Source organism: Dreissena polymorpha, chromosome 1 (assembly GCF_020536995.1).
Source record: "Dreissena polymorpha isolate Duluth1 chromosome 1, UMN_Dpol_1.0, whole genome shotgun sequence".
Taxonomy (NCBI): domain Eukaryota; kingdom Metazoa; phylum Mollusca; class Bivalvia; order Myida; family Dreissenidae; genus Dreissena; species Dreissena polymorpha.
The window spans coordinates 79,336,793-79,359,292 of NC_068355.1; the positions used below are offsets into that span (position 1 = coordinate 79,336,793).

A 22,500-nucleotide genomic window follows, 5' to 3' on the forward strand; every position below is an offset into this window, starting at 1 on the left:
ATGCAAACACGTGATCCTGCACCCTGTCTATGTCTGTATGCAAACACGTGATCCTGCACCCTGTCTATGTCTGTATACACGTGATCCTGCACCCTGTCTATGTCTGTATGCAAACACGTGATCCTGCACCCTGTCTATGTCTGTATGCAAACACGTGATCCTGCCACCTGTCTATGTCTGTATGCAAACATGTGATCCTGCACCCTGTCTATGTCTGTATGCAAACACGTGATCCTGCACCCTGTCTATGTCTGTATGCAAACACGTGATCCTGCACCCTGTCTATGTCTGTATGCAAACACGTGATCCTGCACCCTGTCTATATCTGTATGCAAACACGTTTTAGAGCGAGTACTTTTCGGATATTCCGCGCTTTTCTATTCGTCGGCGTCGGTGTGATGGTATGTGCAACAACCCCGCAGATCTTATTCTACTCAATGAATTTCATTTATATGCCGAACATGTGTTCATGGTCATTGACAGAAACCCGCATTTAATCTTGGCATTCGGCAGCGTCGGAAGCATGATGGGAGCAACGTCGTACTTCCGGCGCTGTCCGAATCTTTGCGTTCGCTCGTTAATGTTCGAATATCGTCGCGGGAAATTCATCTGGAATATAATTGTATATTATATTTTATATAAAACACACGAGCCTTTCGTATCTCTTTTTATCTATGTTACAAGACCACATCTAGCGTTGAAATGTTTGCTTTTGCTATGAGGAACGCTGATTTTTTATGTGTTAACTTTATTTTTCAAAATATTGTTCGAACTATTCGTAGATGTTGTGAGTTTATGGGGCTATAAAAAGAATTTATCCTTTGTTTTCAGCGTTTTCAGCGTAGCTGTTAACCCAGGATGTGACCAGAATAATCAATAATCAATAAAATGTTGAAGAAGTTTTCCGCCAGTTGCTCACTGGGTCAACAATCCGCTTAACATTCCATTTAACAAACAGGATACTACTTATGTAACTATAACTTATATCTTCTGCGTCTAAATTGGCGGCAAAGGCTGATATTGTGAACTTAACTCTTGTTATCTCGTACTGTTGTTGTTTTTGTTAGCTTTTGCGATCGACTACCCTTACTGAAGCTCAATTGGTCGTTGTCGGCTCAAATATTGCTTAAAAGAACACAGGGTACTCTTAATTATACTAAAATGCACGGAAAATACTCTTTAAAGAACCCATACTTCGGGGTACTTTTTAAAATAGTGTAACTTATTATAATACGTAAGAGAACCCGGATAACGTGTAAGTAGTACCCGAGTCGACAATTACCAATCGAGTCTCAGTGAACGAGCATTTGTGAACCGGTCCCACTAAAATGTTTAAATAAACATATACATAAGTGTTGTTTGATCTTGAATACAAACAATACTTCTTTATAAATTATGTATAAATGAATATCAATAAACAGATTATAGACTACGCACATTAAAAAAGATATCTCGGCGTCAGTGTGAGGATTTTCGATATTCATTTAGCATTATTGCGCACAATCCGATTGTTTAGGGCGCCAGTTATTAGCTATTTCAAAAGCAGCATAATTCTGTACATTAAAATTTACTTAACCTTTATAATGTTGGTTTGGACATTGATATTGAAAACATCCACACGAAAAAGACAGAAAGCATGTTGTGGCAAGGCATGACGCAAGATACGTTTAATCAAATGTGACGTGACATTTTGAACTATTTATTCAGAGGACGGAGAACCAATAATATCGAGAGTAGTTAACGCTCAAAGTTATGTGTTTACTTATTAAACCACTGGAAATTGTTGTCAAACAAAGACCTCTCTTTATGATCTCTTTATGAGTCAGTCAAACACCAGAAACAGACTGGCGTTCCTCACTAAGTATACTGTTAGGGTCTTATTAAAATCGTGACACACTTGAACAAATGATCCTAGTGCAAATAAAATGAAACGATCCAAAAGCATAATGTATGCTTATAAAGCCCATTGCAACCAGAAATAATATAATTTTTATGCTATTCGTATTCAATTTACCATAGCACAATTTAATCGATGATTTTTCCGATAATGTTCCCCAATGAATGTTATCTTGCTCGTCACACTGTCGACTTGATTTACGTTTAACACAGTGCCGTTGTTGTGAAGGAAAAGCAGCATAAGATCAGCTACAACTTCAGTGGTGAAGACATGCGACAACGAAAACGATTCGTTATGCTTTGATCTGATATAATTAACCCGACAGACTGTATTTTCCTAGACTAAAATATACAGATAATTAATAGAATGAATTAAATTATTTACTCTTACAAACATTTAGGAGGATGAAAACCATACACACTGTACAGTTATTAAACGTTTAAAAGACGTGTTGATATGAAAAAGAACTAAGATCAAGACAAGCTTATAAGTCAAAATTTGAATAACTTTAAACAATTGTGGCAGGGATTACTAAAATTGTAACATGCATTAAGGCTCTAAATGATTTTTTTTTAAATTTATAGTACAAAATAAATAGTTTAAATATTTAATTGTACAAAAATTTATTTTGTTACGAATAACAATATATGTAACTTAACTATTTAAGTTTTGCAAGACTAACATATACAGATGATCAATAAAACGAATTTGATAAGAACTTGTACATATACATATGGTGAATGAAAACCATACACATAGTGCATGTATTAGAACGTTATACAAGACAAATTGATATAAAGTAACACTATAAGACGAAAATTAACTAATTACTTAATACTTTAACAACTATATCAAGATTGGGGCTACGTTTAGGCTCTATATTTGAACTTGCTCCAGTTTCTTACATGTTTGTCAACAAATTTAATCATGCTTTGTCTTTTATAATAGTAGGCTTTGATTTATTCGTTCCGAAGTGAATGGTAGGCTGGACTTCTCATGAATGATGCTAGTTGTCTTCAATATCTCTGACATTACATTTTCTATATTGATAGCTATGCATGTTTCAGTGGCTAATTTAAAAGACGATAATCGTAGTTTTGAAAGACATTTTCGCAATTTGTTTGGAAAAAAAATAAGATAAGGTTCACATTCAAAGTTAAATGTAAATAATTTTTATGTAATTAATAAGATGCTTTTTTTTATTGAATTGTACCAAGATTGCTCAAAAACATTCATATAAGAACACTTAAAAACAATATGGGAGGTATATAGATTGCCAGAAAGGGATTGTACCGTACGTATGAACATTCCTTATTCCTTAGCATTCTCATACATTTTCTTTACACCATCTAGTTTTCCTACGCACTCATCATAATGCGGTTGCAGTTTGGACTTGACTCTTTCCACCCACGCAACTACGACCTCGTTGTTCGCATAAAGGGCCTCCTCTCCAACTGCGGCAATCTGCACCATTTCACAGACGCCGAGAACGTCTGCGGCGGAGGTGTTATCGCCTGCTTTGAGGGGTTTGCCGTTGAGAAAGTAGTCAGCGATGTGCGTGACGGACTTTGCGATCTCCTCGCGTGCTGCCTGGATCTTTTGCTGATCAAGCGGCTGTTTTGTGAAACGACCCACGGGTATTTTGCTCCGGAACTAAAAATGGATAATGCATTTGATCTTTGCATATGTACTAAAATCTATTTACCCATTCTACAATTTTGATACGGTGACTTAAGTAAAATAGGTTTAACTATGGTATTTTTTTACATGAAGCTGTATATGCTTACGATTGTTTTCATGATGTTGTCATATGCTTGTTTAATACAATATTTGATAAGTAATAATAATAAATTACGGTTATTGCAAGGAACTGCGGTAAATCGAAATATAAATATGAAACTAAGATTAACGGGACCTTTTCACAGATTTTGGCATGTATTGAAGCTTGTCATTAAATGCTTTATACTGATAAATGTAAACATTGGATCTATAAAAATCTAGTGAAAAATAAGAATTTAATTAAAAAAAGAAAAAAGTAACCATCAACTGGGCTCGATCCACTGACCCGCATGGACTAAAAAGTCTAACGCTTAGACCAGTCGGCAATCCGTTATGATACAATTTGTAATGGTTTTTCATACTTTATATGAGCCATCCTCGTAGCGTCACAAAATATAACGACATCAACAGAACTCTCCAAATATAAGGACATCAACAGAACTCTCCAAATATAACGACATCAACAGAACTCTCCAAATATAACGACATCAACAGAACTCTCCAAATATAGCGACATCAACAGAACTCTCCAAATATTACGAAATCAACAGAACTCTCCAAATATAACGACATCAACAGAACTCTCCAAATATAACGACATCAACAGAACTCTCCAAATATAACGACATCAACAGAACTCTCCAAATATAACGACATTACTCTCCCAAATAACGACATAACAGAACTCTCCCAATATAACGACATCAACAGAACTCTCCAAATATAACGACATTAACAGAACTCTCCAAATATAACGACATCAACAGAACTCTCCACGACATCAACAGAACTCTCCAAGTTATTCAATCGTTTCTCGTTGCAACGCTTTATAATTTTCAGGTTTTTTAATCGTCAAAAGATGCATTTAATGGATATTTAGAGCATGGTTAATGTTTAGTATTACCGTGTCCTCGCAAATATCTTAACGACGACGAAAAGTTGCAAATCTGAAACAATTTCGTGTATAAATACATAAACCATTAATTGTACTTTCAACATCAAATAAAAGAAAAATGGAATGCAAATGGAATCCAGACTAAATAACATCATTCACTTACTACTTTAATTATTCTGTACTTAATAAAAATAAATACAGCTGTGTGAAGTGAGAGCTAGCGGTAAACTTCAAAGCCAAGCATTGCGGTTTCGATCCGCGACCCGGCTGGATAACTGTTTAGGATCGTTCTTGAAAGCCTTTCTTTGGTAATCTCCAACCTTGATCTGATTCAAGTTGTCAGCTACTGGCATAAATATTCGATCAACCAGCTAACCCAGCAAATTGTGAGTTGGTAAACTGATAATTCGCTTTACGACTTAACAACTATTGAAAATGGCGAAATCCCCAAACAAATTACAGACCAAAACGTAACACATAATTTTAAGTTCTGTGCGTTAGGAAGTATAGCACAGAACTTATATCTAAACATAACGCACCGCACAAAACAGGTATATGTGCGGTTCGTTCATGCGTGTGGTTGTCACGTGAGTGATGGTCACTCAGGTGGACATAGGCGGGAATTTGCACGGGGTGTTCATTGTTTGGTCAGTTCTACGCTAGACTTCGATCAGTAAACTTGTATTCGTGTACAAATCCCACATCGTGTTCAACAATGGAGACAAGCGAGTCGTCAGGCATGAAGGGCTACATAAAAGAGAGAATAAAGGATGCAGTGAAATCCAACAACGACGCGTTATTGAGCAGCATAAGCGGAATGATAAATAAGATAAGTGGATAATCACAATGTTCGTTTTTAGACGTTCCACAGTTTAAACGAAAAAGTAATGAAGAGCAGTACAAAAGCAATGCCAAAATCTTGGAAAACATTGATATTGCAAGCACAGCAATTGATTCAAACAACATTCAGTCCGCAAAAGAAGCTCTAATCAAAGGTAAATAATGATTCGAATACGTTTGTTATATAAACACATAGCAACACGTGTTACAGGCGTGTGTCTTGCGTTTCAATTTTGATGCACATTACTATATAAAATTATGTCTTTTCTCTGCTTATTTAGCGGAAAAGGCTCTACGCCAGAGACAAAAACTCATCTTGATGGCAGACACGACAGCGCTAGGCTGACGTGTGGTAAATGAGTATACCACTAATCCCATCGCCAGTGACAGCGAGGATGAAAAACGTATTCAAAAGGCGGAGGCGCGCGCTATCCGTAAAGCAAAATCCGACAAGGGGAAGAAGCCGCGTCGAAACTGGCCATATCGCCGTCCGGAAGGGTAGACTGTTCATGGGGCGTCTGCGCATACGGGTTTCGTTAGGCCTCGGCCAGGCTTGTTTTTTCATGTGTGGTAAACAGGGCCACTGGAAAAACGAATGTCCGCAGCCCGTAGCAATGAATAACAAGATAAGTAGCTTATCATATTGTGCAGAATTAGAATGTATAGGTATATCAAAGGACGTTCATAAAGCAACCGGGCGTTTGCAAGGTGATTCAGAATTAGTGCATGATAGTAAGCACAATATATTTCCCAGTACTTCTGACGAGAGAGCATCACCAGTAGGGCGTTTAAGAAATTGTATTCAAAGGTGGGTAGAAATAACAGACGATGTTTATATTTTAGACGTTATACATCTAGGCTACAAATTGCCCTTCAAAGTTATTCCGGAACAGGTATTCCTTAAAAATAATAAGTCTGCACGTATAAATCCCGATTTCGTGAGTAAAGAGATAAACAGTTTGCTTCGAAAAGGTGTAATTTCTGAGGTTTGTCTACAACCTCATGTTGTGAATCCTTTAACGGTTGCCTATAATCGTATCGGAAAACCTAGGCTTGTTTTGGATTGTCGGCACATAAATCCATGTTTACATATGTTCAAAATAAAATTCGATGACATAAATATTGCACAAAACCTTTTTGATAAAGGTACTTTTGTGTTCACGTTCGATTTGAAAGGAGCTTACCACCACATAGATATTCTGCAGAACATACAACTTATTTAGGGTTCAGTTGGATTGTTGACGGTGACGTTAAATATTACGTCTATAATTCTTTACCGTTCGGAGTTTGTTCGGCGTGACACATATTCACAAAGGTTCTCAGAGTTTTGATTAAACACTGGAGGTCCTTCTGTTTTAAAGTTATAATGTTTTTAGACGACGGCATAGGAGGAGATAATTCGTTCGATAAAGCTTTGCAGACTAATTATTATGTAAAGCAGATTTTGCTCGATACAGGTTTTTTGTTGACAGAAGATAAATGTATTTGGAAACCTAATTTGCATGCCATTTGGCTAGGGCATTAGTTAGACTTTTGTCTAGATCGGCTATATATTACAGAAGAAAGAATTTGTAGGCTGGAAATCGCCCTTAAGTCCGCGTTGTTTCAGTCGTTGAAAGACTATAGTTGCTTATTACTCGTGCGTGTATTAGCCGGCGTTGTAGGACAAATATTATCGTTAAAAAGCGTACTATGGAGTGTTGTATGCCGTATGACACGGTATCTGTACAAGTGTATTTTATCTCGAGCCAGCTGGAACACTCGGATTAAGGTTAGTGTAGAAGCGGCAAAGGAGCTTCAGTTTTGATTAGACAATGTTAGAAGCTTAAATGCAGACGCTAAAAAATTATCACAAGAAAAAGCAGTTGATTTATGTGTTTTCACAGACGCAAGTTCTGTTGGGTACGGAGGGTATGTTTCTAGCAATCGAGCAGAAATTATATCTGGTGGCAGGATTTCACCGATAGATTTGATGTATGCAGCTCCCGGGCAGGAGCAGGTAAATTCTTTTGTACCTAGAACTTAGTATCTAGATATGATTACTCTCGAGCAAGTAAATGCATTGACTCCCGGAAGTGAGTACGTGCACCTAGATAATATCAGAGGTGAACATGTTAATACGGTGGCTCCCGGAAGTGAACACTCGGGTTAAGATGCTCTCACAGATGAGCTGGTAAACACATTTGCTCCCGGAAGTGAGCACGTGAGCAAAGTTGTTCTCAAACGTGGACAGGTAAATACAGTGGTTCCCGGAAATGAACACTCGGGTAAAGTTGCTCTCAGAGGTGAGCTGGTTAATACAATGGCTTCGGAAGTGAGCACATAGTTACAGGCACACAGGTATACGGGTCATGGACAGAGCAAGAGTCAGTTGCTAGTTCTACTTGGAGAGAACTCGAGGCTGCTTATAGAGTTATTAAAAGTAACGTTATAATTCTACAAAACAAAAATGTCATTTTATATTCTGATAATAAAAACGTATTGTATATTTTTCACTCAGGCAGTAATGTAGATGAGTAACATTGTAAATGTTTAGATGTTCACAGAGTTTGTAGTTTGTACAATATTAATTTATATGTGATATGGATACCGCGGAAAGACAATACTATTGCTGATCAGCTTTGTAGATATCAAGATTGTGACGATTGGTTCATTCAAGAATCTATATTTTCTTTATTAGATGTAAAATGGGGTCCGCATACGATTGATCGTTTTGCTACACATTATAACAACAAATGTGCACGGTTTATTTCAAAATGGTGGGTACTTGGAACTGAGGCTGTGAACTGTTTCACCCAAAGTTGGTCATCTGTCAACAATTGGCTGGTGCCTCCACCTCAGGTCATTGTAAAGTGTTTAAAGAAAATGGAGCACGATGAGTGTGCCGGTACTTTAGTTGTTCCCGAGTAAGAATCTTCAGCTTTTTGGCCCTTGATTACAGATGTGAAGGGCGGATATAGCAAAAATGTTAAAGATGTACACATCTTACCACAAACTGGTGTAATAAACCCAGGTCGAGGAAATAACGGGTTGTTTGGTAATGAACATTTACCATTTAGAATGTTAGCCTTGAGATTTGACTGGCGTACTAAGTAAATCAGTAGTTTAACAAGTAATTAAATAGAATCTGTGTAGGATTTACATGTTTTCATATTGTTTGCAGATGTTGGTTTAAAAACTACTTTAAAGAGGAAGTCCGAGGAAGCAGGCGAGTACGTTGACGATCAGGACAACGTTATTACACGTATGGCGGGACATTTGTTGGACTCTAGAGCTGAAACAACAGTTTCTAAATATTCTTACCAGGTGAAATTATTCAAAAAACTTTGTGCCGATAAACAATTTTCAATTCAACCGGCGCATGCTATTCACGTTGCTTTGTATTTGTCAAATTTAATTGACGCCGGAAAATCGGACAGCGTTGTTTTTGCAGCGTTCTATGGTAATAAGTGGTATCACAACATAAACGATTTACAAGATCCTACAGATAATCAAATAGTGAAGTCCATGCTAGAGTGTGCAAAACGCGTCAACTCTAGACCCGTCACAAAGAACGACATCGTTGATACAGACTCGCTAATTCGATTGTATGACATGTTTTCAGATTCGAACGATGTAATTGTTCTCCGAGATTTATCCATGATATTATTGTCATACGCAGGTTTTCTAAGATTTGACGTAGTCAGTAGTTTAAGATGTTGCGATGTTTCGTTTTTTGACGATCAAATTAAGCTTTTCATTAGAAAGAGTCAAACTGATATTTATAGGAAAGGGAGAGAAATCGTTCTTTCAAAAGGGGAAACGCCTGCTTGTCCTGTGTCAATGTTGCTTAGGTATTTCGACAGTGCGTCTTTGTCTTTTAAGTCCGATATGTATTTATTTAGACCAGCATGTAGGTCAGGTCAACGATGTTTTTTTGTTATCTAAAGATAAGAAATTAAGTTACACACGGGCCAAAGAGTGTGTTGTTTGCAAATTAAAAAGTGTTGCACCCCTTGCAAACTTGGGGCTACATTCTTTAAGAGCAAGCGGAGCCACTGCGGCGGCTATCGCCGAGGGTGTGTCTGAGAGATGTTTTAAGCGACATGGTCGATGGAAGGCTGATAGGGCTAAAGATAGATACATTGATTATTCTCTCGACAAAAAGCTTTTTATCACTAGACAATTGAAATTATAATTGATTAGCGGTTCGAATTTAAAACCTTACTACCGGTATGCTTTGTTTTTGTTCTATCGCAAGTCTTGCCCAATGCAAAAAGAATTGTGTTTTGTGTTTAGTTGTGTGAAGACTTCAGTTCTGTGCGTTACGGAGTATAGCACAGAACTTATGTCTAAACATAACGCACCACACAAAACAGGTATATGTGCGGTTCGTTCATGCGTGTGGTTGTCACGTGAGTGATGGTCACTCAGGTGGATATAGGCGGGAATTTGCACGGGGTGTTCATTGTTTGATCAGTTCTACGCTAGACTTCGAGCAGTAAACTTTTACTTTTTAAAATTCGAATCGAATTAGTAAGTTGGCTCAAATTACACGTTATGTTTGTGTTACATAATGTTCACAGTTACATGAAAATATTGGTTGTTTTCAGGTACAGTTTTCCAGAGTTATTTTACATTGGGCTTCTGATGAATTTTTATCTCTGGATTTTACCCTGGCCTTTAAAACACCAATTAAGGACACAATACTAGAAGTGATGTATACAAATTATAGTTACACTTTGTTACATAATTTATAGATCGAAAATTAACCTGTCAAGTTTGTACTACGATTGTACTTGATTGTTGTATGATACGAATATGTTATATTCGTGGATGTGTGTTGTCAATAAACTGATCGCAAGTCTTGCCCAATGCAAAACGAGTTGTGTTTTGTGTTAAGTTGTGTGAAGACGTATAACTTACAAAAGTAACAAAGAGCTCCGCGCAATGCTTACGAACACAAAGGTGTTGCCAATTAGGAACTCGTCGACGCGGGCTTGGGCGCGCGTCAGCCCGTGGGTACCAGTGCTCGGAGAGGTTGTACTGAATCGCTATATAACGCATGATGGCCACGCTGGAATAGAAAGAAATGCCAGTCAGTTTTATTTTCGAAATCGTATTAGCAGTTCCATTTTTACATGTATTACATGACATAAAGCACATATATATATATATTATATATATTATATATATATATATATATATATATATATATATATATATATATATATATATATATATATATATATATATTATATGTGTGTGTATGTATATGTATGTATATATATATATATATATATAATATATATATATATATATATATATATATATATATATATATATATATATATTATATGTGTGTATATGTATATACATATGTATTTTACTTCGTACTGCGTGTTTATGAAGTAAAATACATTTACATTTGATGAGATTAAAATATATTATGATATATTCTGCCTGTGGTATTCGCAATTATGTGCTTGTTGTTGTTCAATCCATGTTTGAAAGTGTACCTTTCAGCCAAAATGAAACCTCCATCGTCTATGAGAGACACTTTACGAAGCATTCAAACGTGCAGCATTATTATCAAATGATTTGAGCCACGGCATGCGAAATTATTTTTTATGCCAGATGCGACCAGCGTAGCTCCAGACCAGGCTGCTCAAATGCGCGTAGCTCCAGACCAGGCTGCTCAAATGTGCGTGGACCCAGATCAGGCTGCTCAAATGCGCGTAGCTCCAGACCAGGCTGCTCAAATGCGCGTAGCTCCAGACCGGGCTGCTCAAATGCGCGTAGCTCCAGACCGGGCTGCTCAAATGCGCATAGCTCCAGACCAGGCTGCTCAAATACGCGTAGCTCCAGACCAGGCTGCTCAAATGCGCGTAGCTCCAGACCAGGCTGCTCAAATGCGCGTGGCTCCAGATCAGGCTGCTCAAATGCGCGTAGCTCCAGACCAGGCTGCTCAAATGCGCGTACACCCAGACCAGGCTGCTCAAATGCGCGTAGCTCCAGACTAGGCTACTCAAATGCGCGTAGCTCCAGACCAGACTGCTCAAATGCGCGTAGCTCCAGACCAGGCTGCTCATATGCGCGTAGCTCCAGACCAGGCTGTTCAAATGCGCGTAGCTCCAGACCAGGCTGCTCAAATGCGCGAAGCTCCAGACGAGGCTGTTCAAATGCGCGTAGCTCCAGACCAGGCTGCTCAAATGCGCGTAGCTCCAGACCAGGCTGCTCAAATGCGCGTAGCTCCAGATCAGGCTGCTCAAATGCGCGTAGCTCCTGACCAGGCTACTCAAATGCGCGTAGCTCCAGACCAGGCTGTTCAAATGCGCGTAGCTCCAGACCAGGCTGCTCAAATGCGCGTAGCTCCAGATCAGGCTGCTCAAATGCGCGTAGCTCCAGACTAGGCTGCTCAAATGCGCAGTCGGGTCGGGAGCTACGCTGTGCGCTACAAAGTCAGGCACGGTTTCTAAATCTCAGTATATACCACAAGACCCACAATCGCATAAAGCGGGGCATTAAATAAGTGTCCTTCCTTAAAATGACTTCTGCATGGGTCTTTGCAATCCTTTATAATAAGAAGTAAATATAATGTAATATTTTTTTCAAATCTTTAGTTGACATACATCATTTACTGATCAACCATGCGGATTGTTTGTATAAATAAATATTATATTTGCTGACTTAAAAGAAAATATGCGAGAGTATAAAATTATGTTGCTGCTAAACAAATGGTATTATAACTTATTAAATTCTGAACAGTTATTGCCAATTCGCAGACGGTAATGACCACATACATTTTTCAAATAGTCACACATACAAGCGCGCACGTGCACGCACGCACACACACACAAACATGGTCGCAGCTGTACCGATAACGGTGATGTTTCTATTATAGCCTTACGTTAAAACAAATTGATGACCTTTGGCTCGAAATCAATACCCGCAGCTTTCAAAACAGGTACACGGCTCTACACGGCTGAGAAAGGAAGTCGTATTAAAATTCTAGCACCATCTTTATGTTATTTCTGGAAAATATAATTATTTGCATTATACACGAGACTTAACAGCAACAGCCGTATTCATCCTCATGTACATCATTTTTTGTTGTTTTTACACATTGGCGCGTTCTTCTAAAACAATTCGTTGATGGCGCTGGTTTAAATACCATACTAAAAACGCAATTGTCGGTCTTCATCGAAACAAAATAGAGCAGACGTGTCACAAATATCATAGGACATATCAACAGTACGTTTAATGTTATATATATGTGTGTCATATTGATAAGACTGGTTTAATATTATACACTTAACATTATAATAAGACAGGCTAAAAACTTACCAATAATTGAAGTTATTCGTATAAGTTATTATTTTTTATATTGTATATTTGATGTTATTGTATGAGTCAAATGTTGACGGAAAGTAAACTTCATACTGGAGAGATTGTTTGATGAAATATACAGATTAAAAGCTGCGCGTAATACATGTGATTAAGTGTTCGACCTCTCGATATTACTTTTTGATGAAAATGAAAATTGGTGAAGATAATTTTATGAAAATTGGTCGAAGATATTTACGTAGTTTCATCGAAGGTTTTACTTAGCGCTTGATGTTTGCGCCGGTATTTCGTATTTACCGGTATTTACCGGTAGAACGTTTTATGACAGTTAAGAAAGAAACATAAAATAATATTGTTGACATAATATCGTTAAGCGCATACGATCTTTTGACTTTATCTTTTAGCTAATGGAAGCAAAGATACTTTTTATTTACACTTAAGATTTAAATATTCGAGTTTAAATGATTTACGTTACTATCATATATACCCAAGTTTATACGGAAATAGTAGTCGATCTCCGAATGATATCTTGTCAATTTCAATCGTATTCACAAACCCAATAGGATCATAGCAACGTAGTGATGCGTACTTGTGGAAGTAATAATGGGCGCCATGGGAAATTAACGGAAGACTGAAGTACCTTATGGCTTTCATGAGCCCATCTATACAGTAGTTGTAAATATATCCGATAAAATGCTTTTGACAGAGGAACTAAATCACGGTGTTCAAAATATTACAAATAATGAAGCTGAACTTTAGGTTTCTTAAATCGTATAAACGAATTGATAAGGTACTTGTATGTTTAATTTCGTTCGGTGTCATCCTTTATCCAATATATCTTCACGTTTAATGATTGCATTAAAAGATTTTTTATTAATTATTTAAATATTGGATAATATGACACTCACACTGGTTATTCACAATTACTATTAATACTTTTTGGGAAGATATATAAAACAAACAGCAATAAATTTCATTGATGGTTCATTGACATATACATAATTAAGAAGATATCACAAAAACAACTATAATCAAGCAGTTAGATATGTGTGTTAGTAAAAGTGTACCCGCATAAACAGTGTTTTTTTCATTATTTATAATGCACATTTGCATGTTGTTGTTCTTTTAATAAAATTGAAGCGTTTGTCGACTTGTCATCAAATGTTTACAAGTAATGTGGTCAGAGACGTAGATCTACGTCTCTGATGTGGTTTAGTCATTAACATGTCAAAACTTTGTACATACAACCACAACAACATAACACAATTGGAAAGCGCTATTTCGATCGCCGTTCATTACATTTAAATGCTACTTCAAATAATTTTTCAGTTCCGATTTTTACCTTTTTTTTTAAACTTAAATACATCTTATTATCTTTAATTTTCTAATAAGAAGTCAGATGTTTTGCGAACTAATTTGCCAGGCCTGAAGCTTGATTTTCGCACGTAATTATATATTACCTTAATACTTTTTTATAAGTAATATGAAATTTAAAAACATGCCTAGTGAAATGTATTATTTTAAAGAAAAGATCGCTTTTCGAACATTTTTTTCTTTGTTATAATATTTTTGGACAAGCACGAGATTAAAAAAAATAATAATCAGTGTACCACAATTTATGAATGACGATCAGATTAACCTCTATATAGATCATAGTGACAAAAGTTTGTTATGAGACTAGATCGTTAAATCACACACTTAAGTTACCACTTTTTCTTAAAGCGTGGAAAATGTAATGCATAGCAATACAATTAAATCGAATTTCATTTTTTTAAACTGCATTGACTGAAATGAAATTCGAATTTATGACTCCTTATTTAACTTTAGGGGTACAAGGTTATTAATTTGTCAAGACTCTACGTTGACAACAGGAATTCAGACTGCAATATCCTCCGATAAATGCTTTATTATGATACAATGACAGTGATTTGTGTCTTATTGGGTATTCATGTAACTATACATAGACATCTCCGTCGTGTTTTTCCACATTATTTTTTAAATTTTCAACCCAATTCATTAACGGTAAAAATAACAACGTTGTGGTTTATCTTGGGCTCCATGTGCACATAACTCAAAACTTAAATCGTTTTAATATATACTAATCAAAATTTGCTTTGGATCTTTTTTTATTTTCACATTATCTTCAATTTAATTTAATTTAATTTAAATTGTTATTTTGCAGGTTTTGATATATGAATGTGTGTTTTTGATTTTATTTTTATGTAATGATTTATCATTGATGCGCGACGCCGGCTGAATCGAGCTAGGGGTGAACTTCAAATTACACATACTATAAAAAGTGGTCCTTAGCAAATTTTGAGTATATATGTCATTTGCTGCTCTTTTTTATACGTTGATCTTGACCTTAATGATAATTCATTCAGACAATCGTGATACATCGGCTAGCACCGGTCTCCTCCGTAAGCAATGATTCGTCTGCTTATCCAGTGTTCATTCGGAGTCTACCAAAAATGACATACATGGGAATACACTATTTGTCATAAAAAAACTCACGAAAATATACAAAAACGATGATTATAAAAATAGGGTAGCATTTAATAATTGTTGAACTTTGAAAATGGCTCGTACATATCAAGAACAAATATAGACCTCATGTACCCAGATTTTGTAAATTTCGACAAAGTATAATAAAACAAGTTTTATGAGTTTTTTTTAAATAATAAATGGTAGTACTCGTCCCTGTATTCAATGTATACGAGTCGAATGCAAAAATCTATTTTTTACAATGTAATCTTATTATTTTTTCAACATCACATTAACTGTTGATCTCTTTTTTAGATGAACAATTAATGTAGCAATATTTGCATTACCTAGTTTAGACATCCGACTACATATATCACTGGTACAGAGCGCATACACGAATGATATATATTGTAACTGGAGGTTTTTTAAGAGTTATTTTACAGCGGGTTTTTGTTTGCTTAGTAAAACTATAATGCACAAGAAGGTTGGGAGCTGATAATGTGTGGGATACGGAATAGCGTTAGGGCCATCGTGGTTACACATTAAAATACAGATGGCGACAATGCGATCATACGATGGCGATAGTACGATATGACTATCGCATTGTCGCCATCGTACTATCGCGTTGTCGCATTGTCGATTGTCACCATCGTATTATCGCATTGTCGCCATCGTACTATCGCATTGTCGCCATCGTACTATCGCACTCTGGATTTTAATGTGTAACCACTATGGCACTAACGGTATTCCGTAGTGGGAGGTTGGGTATTTCCACTTTAGGGATTAGTCGTATTTCGTTGTCATGCCATTATCGACTATGGCAACAATCTTTACAAAGTTAATATCATCGTGTAGTACATATATCACCATATATTCTACAGACATAGATTTATTACTCCATTCTGAAATGAATCACATAAGTCCATAGATAAATAAATCACAAATCACCCCAGCACATCTTTCAATACCCCCCCCCCTAACCAGAAATCCTGGATCCGCCCCTGCTTATTATTGAATATTTTAAACTTGGTTTCAAATACACCAAGATTCTAGGATTTTTATTAAATAGACATGGTATTTTGTTCCCAATGCAGCAATTAAATAGAATCCTAAAGATGTTTAACCTGAAACGTCGGGTATTACAGACCTACCCGACATTTGATACAGTTATTGATACCATTCAAAAAGTGTTGTACACTTGTTGACAAACTCTGTGTTATAGATCTGTGTGGTATGACTTTGCCCTTGTTGTCACAGTTACCTTGACCTTTTGACTTTTAAAAGGGATAATGGATGTGGTAGAACTCGTGAAAGTGCATTTACTCACAAATTTTGAACGTCCAAGGTCAATGTCACACTTAGAGGTCAAAGGTCAAATTGTAGTGTATTGTATCTTGTCTCGAATATAAGTCAATTAGTGATGATAGTATTTTCATATAACATGGCAAAAATGTTCACTTCTACCACACGATGTGTCTTGGGCATCACACAGATTTCTCGCTTCAAGGTCAATGTTGCACTAAGAGGACAAAGGCCTTTTTTTCCAAAACAAATCTTTTGTAGAGTAACTGATGATGGGATATTAAAATAGCCTAGCAAGAATTCAACTATTAGTAGACGATGTGTTGCACGCAACACCAATGTCCCTCTTTCTAAGGCTTAGGTTTCAATGGCCTTTTGTCAAATTGTGGTGCAATTTTTTGTGCCATGTTTGTACAACATCATGGGCATAAGTTGGATGCGACTTCCTCAAGGAGATATATGTAAAGGTGTTTTTCCAGTTCTTGATACAGAGCAAAACACCTCCGAGATTTCAATTTTATTTTTGAAACCAAAAGGAACACATAAACAAAGCAAGATGTAGGAAATTTTAAATCTCACTGATCAAACCTAAACACATTTCAAACTTGGACTTGGGCAGCTGTGAAGTAACTTATTTGCCTAGATTGGGTCAAGGCTAAGTCTCAATTGAGTCATTGTTAAGTCTGAATTTGGTCTGGTTAAGTCAGGGTCGGGTCAATATTAAATCTGGATTGGGTCAATGTCAAGTCTACATTTGGTCAAGGTTAAGTCTGGATTGGGTCAATATTAAGTCTGAACTGAGTCATGGTTAAGTATGCATCAGGTCAAAGTCAAGTCAGGATTAGGTCAATTTTAAATCTGGATCGGGTCAATGATAAGTCTGCATTGGGTCAATATTATGTCTGGATTGGGTCAACGTTAAGTCTGCATTTAGTCAAGATTAAGTCTGGATCAGGTCAATGTAAAGTCTGGATCGTCTCAATATTAAGTCTGCATTTGGTCAAGGTTAAGTCTGGATCAGGTAAATGTAAATCTGGATTGGGTAAAATGTTAAGTCTGGATTGGGTCAATATTAAGTCTGGATTGGGTCAAGGTGAAATATGGATTGGGTCAATGTTAAATCTGGATTGGGACAAGGTTAAGCCTGGATTGGGTCGAGGTTAAATCTAGATTGGGTCAAGGTTAAGTCTGGATAGGGTCAAGGCTAAGTTTGGATTTGGTAAGTGTTAAGTCTGGATTGGGTCAACGTTAAGTTTGGATTGGGTCAGGGTTAAGTCTGGATATGGTCAATGATTAGTCTTAATCTGGTAGAGTCTGGATTGGGTCAAGTCAAGGTTAAGTCTGGATTGAGTCATGGTTTAACCTAAATTGTGTCCAGGTTAAGTCTAATTGAGTCAAGGTTAAGTTCGGATTGGGTCAAGGTCAAAGTGAGGTCTTATTTTATCATTTACTTTAAGTCAATGCCAAACACACTTCAAAGTGTGGAAGCTAGCAGTTTGGTGCATGATTTGTCAGGATATACATGCAGACAAATAGGACAGCCATTATCTAAATAATATGCCTCCTGTTTACTGTTGCAGACAGCCTAACTCTAGAAAATATTAACTAAACGTGGCTCAGCAAATGGTACAATAAAAGCTATCAACAAAGCACATTAAAACAAACAAACTGAAAACAATGTGCACCAAAATCTGAACTTAAAAGTACCGGTACTTATACACATGGAATAAATGAAACATTCTTTGTGAGAATAAATTACTAGAACTACATAAATGAACACACAAAATCGCAAAATGCTATTTGGTTTTATGATCAATTATAAAAACAAATATTATTCAAAGAATCAGTTAATACTTTAAACAAGTGGTCCCAGAGGGCCCTAGGTCGCTCTCCTGAATAATAGGCAATCCTAAGTTATAGTCTCACCGGCAGTCTACGTGGACTTTGAACGTCTTTAGAAGATTTGTTAACATATGTCTATATTCATATAAACTGCAGATAAAGGAAACAAACGTTATGACTAAATTTCATGAAGATTGGTTGAGATAAAAATTGTGTCTTCTAGAGTGTTCTAATTTCATATGTTTTCACTTTATACATATAAAGCAAACTGCCCCTCCCTTGGCGGTCATGGTTTTCCACTGATCACGACCATTTTCAAACTTGTCCGAGATATCCATTAAAACAAATGTTTTTACCAAATTTTATGATGATTGGGCAAAAAATGTGACTTCTAGAGTGTTCACAAGCTTTTTTTATTTTAGAACTATAAGGAAAATGACCCTCCCCAAGCAGCCATGTTCCTAGACGAATCAAAACTATTTTACAACTCAACGGACGTATCCAGGAAACACATAATCTGACCAAATGTCATGAAGATTGGGCAAAAAATGTGTCTTCTAGACTGTTCACATGTTTTCACAATATACATATAGAGAAAACTGCCCCAACCCTGATGGCCATGTTTTTTCCACTGATCAGGACCATTTTCGAACTCGTTCGAGATATCAATAAAATCGATGTTTTGACTAAATTTCATGATGATTGGGCAAAAATGTGACTTCTAGATTGTTCACAAGCTTTTTTAAACTAAAAAAATACAAGGTAAATAACCCCTCTCTCCTTTGACGGCTATTTGTTTTACCGATTCGAACCATTTTTTTAGACACATACAATGGATCATTGAACCACACATTTTGACAAATTTCAATTAAGATTGGAAATTAAATGTGACCTGTAGAGTGTTGACGACGGACGACGCACGACGGACACAGGTCTTTCACATAAATTCACCATGAGCACTAAAGTGCTCAGTTGAGCTCAACACGCACAGAAAATGGCACAACAGAAACTTACATAATAACTAATAAAACAACTGACTGTACATGAAATGATATAAATAAATGATATTAAAAGAGATAAGAAAATAGTACAAATTGTAAATAATTTATGAATGAAATATGCCCGAGTATCCTGCTATGTGCATGCTCACTGAAGATAATTGTCTTTTTACGGTACTTTCGCGTAGAAAATATTAATTGAAGCTTGCGAGTTCTGTGAGGCGTGATTCAAACCCTATTGGGACCGTTTTTGAAATTATGTATTTTTGGCGTTTTAATTTTTTTTAAGGATTTCATCAATACAGTAAAGTATTGTTTATCAGGTTTTTATGTTAAATAAATTTGGACTTTGTGTTATTTTGAATATTTTGCTTAATATAGGGCAATACTGTTAATATGCCTCTTTAACTTTTTAAACAACAATCAAACAAGCAAATATATATATATGATCTGGCTAGAGTTGTCATATCATACAATATTTTATTAAACGAGTTCATGAATTTTGATAGTAAGCAAGCCTTTCGCTTTGTGTAGGTAGCCCAAAAGGCGATGTATCGTGGTAAATATCGCGTGTCGCTTCGTGTATCGCGCAAATTATCGGTTGCCGCTTCGTGTATCACGCAAAATATCGAGTGTCACTTTGAGTAACGTGCAAAATTTCGTGTCTCGCGTTCAAAGGGCGACACACGAAACAAGAAGCGACACACGATATTTTATGCCACATACGAAGCGATACACGATATTTTATTATTCAAAATATCGTGTATCGCTTCGTGTGACGGGTGTCGCCCTTGATGAAAGAAGGGCGAGATTATAGATGGCTCTATCCGGATTCCGTACTTTTCTTAAACCGTTTCGTACCTTACACCGATTATTTTAACCGGTTTGAACCTTTCACCGATTATTTGCCTTGATGTTAACGACATCGACAACTGCAATCTACGACCGTTAACATTAGCCATTAAAAATGAAGTACACGCAATAAGTACATAAACAGTAACAAAACATTAAACATCACGACGCAGGTGATTACAAATAATCATTTTCAAATATTCAATGTTTGTAATTCACTTCTTACGTCGCACGATTTGTCGTTTATCAACATGCCATACAAACATAAAAAAATGTTTTTCTCTCAAGTCTGTTCTTATTCAAACAAAACGTTCCATTTCATGGTTCAGATCATTACCATATTGTCGTGTCTTGAGACCATCAAATATTACAACAGAATAAAGTAAGAAGTCGAGAAAACTGTCCGGATAATTTGAGCCTCGTTCTGGTAAACCTGGGCTGCATGCATGTGCACAAAGTGTCGTCCCAGATTAGCCTGTGTAGTCATTACAGGTTAATCAGGGACGACACGTTCCGCTTAGAATGGATTTTTGCTGAGAAGAGACTTCCTTTAACGAAAAATACCATAGCAGCGGAAAGTGTCGTCCCTGATAAGCCTGTGTGGACTGCGGATAATAATCAATCAAAATTGTAAACAAAAGTAAACCGTTTATGGCCCTTTTCATTGATAATTTAGAAAGAAAACGTGTATCGAGACGTCGTGTATTTACGAAATAGCGTTTAAAATTGCCTTCAAATGTTAAAGCCTGCGTGCTGGTGGTAGCGTATTCGCTTTAGCTTTTAGAGGTCCCGGGTTCAAGCCAACACGGAAGGCTGTTTATTTCACTTATCTTTTCGTTTATGTTATAATAAATTATCCCCACGCTTTCTGATAAACGAATGGATATTGTGGTTATCTCCGTCGTCTGTCCGTCCGTCCTGGCCACTATCTCCTCCTACACTTTTAGCACTAGAACCTTGAAACTTACACACATGGTAGCTATGAGCATATGTGCGACCGTGCACTATTTGGAATTTTGATCTGACCCCTGGGTCAAAAGTTATGGAGGTCGGAATGGGACCGGGTCAGATATTTTCACTCATTTGTTTATGTTATTTTACATTCACTTCTTCATTTCTAAACCGATTTACTTCAAATTGATACTGAACATCTCTTATGGCAATACGGTCAATCCCAACTATGCATGGCCCCATTACCAACCCTGGGGCGCCCCAAGGGTCAAACATGCGGCGTGGGGATACGCGTCGGCCTCTGCCGCGCCATTTCTAGTTTTAATTATAACAAATATTAAAGGTTTGTAAGTAAATTCAGTGAATGTCATTTTTTTAAATACGAAAATCTAAGAATAAGTCCCTTTAAACTTTAAGTCGACCAACTTAACGGACCAATGTCAATAATTTTCAACAGTTACAGCGTTTGTCTGCCGTTTTCAATCGATCTTGTCTGTTATAGTTGCAGTCGTCAAAACAGACCAGATAAATCTGAACAGAAATATTTCACTTACATTCCGGTCTATAAAAGCGCATATCCAACTACGAACAAACATTGCCGTGTACACTGAGCGGTGCCAATCAATGTGATCAATATTATGGAAATGTCAATATCACGCCACGATGGCTTTCCTTTGTCCGCTTTTTAAAGCCCAAAATGTAGAGATATTCGATGTGAAATGTTCAACCGATATTTTAAATACACCGTGGTATTACTCGAAATGAACAATATTTCACGAAGACACAGATTACTACGACGCCTTTAGTAGGTTAAACACACCATTGAGAAAAAAACAAAGCAGACCATTGGCAAGAAACCGATTTTTGCCTAAATTGTTGAACAACATTTTTACGAACCTTTCAATTTTCACCTGATCCGTAAAGAGGAAGTGGCAAGGCGGTGTAAACCCAACATCATCCCGATCAAATTATCCCTACAATTTTACGAAAGGCGGTGTTAAACTAACTCCGATCAAAATATCCCTATTTTTTTAAGGGTGTCACGTTACGCTCACCTTACGATACGATACGTATCGCGGTCAGTGTGTACGATACAATACGTATCGCGATACGTATCGTCAGATGGAAACAACATACAAACCATTCAAAACCATTTTTCAATTTTATTTAAAGACCTCTACATATTTGTCATACAATATACAAAATACCATATAATGTCATGAAAGTACACGAATTGACAATAAGTTATTATTATTAACAAACCTAAAACTTTGATTAAATATGAACACTAAATTATGAATATGTTTAAAAACTACGGACTGCTGTATGTTTCT

The 22,500-nt window shown here is 36.7% G+C and overlaps 1 protein-coding gene across 1 annotated transcript; it reads right to left on the minus strand.

Moving 5' to 3' along the window:
• Positions 1-1,307: 1,307 nt before the first annotated feature.
• Positions 1,308-22,113, minus strand: LOC127837149 (uncharacterized). Its single transcript, XM_052364026.1, has 3 exons — positions 22,064-22,113; positions 10,317-10,467; positions 1,308-3,550 (listed from the first exon to the last, which is right to left on the minus strand). The coding sequence occupies exons 2-3, from the start codon at positions 10,455-10,457 to the stop codon at positions 3,209-3,211; spliced, it is 483 nt and encodes a 160-aa protein (XP_052219986.1). The 5' UTR covers positions 10,458-10,467; positions 22,064-22,113; the 3' UTR covers positions 1,308-3,208.
• Between the last annotated feature and the right edge of the window lie 387 nt (positions 22,114-22,500).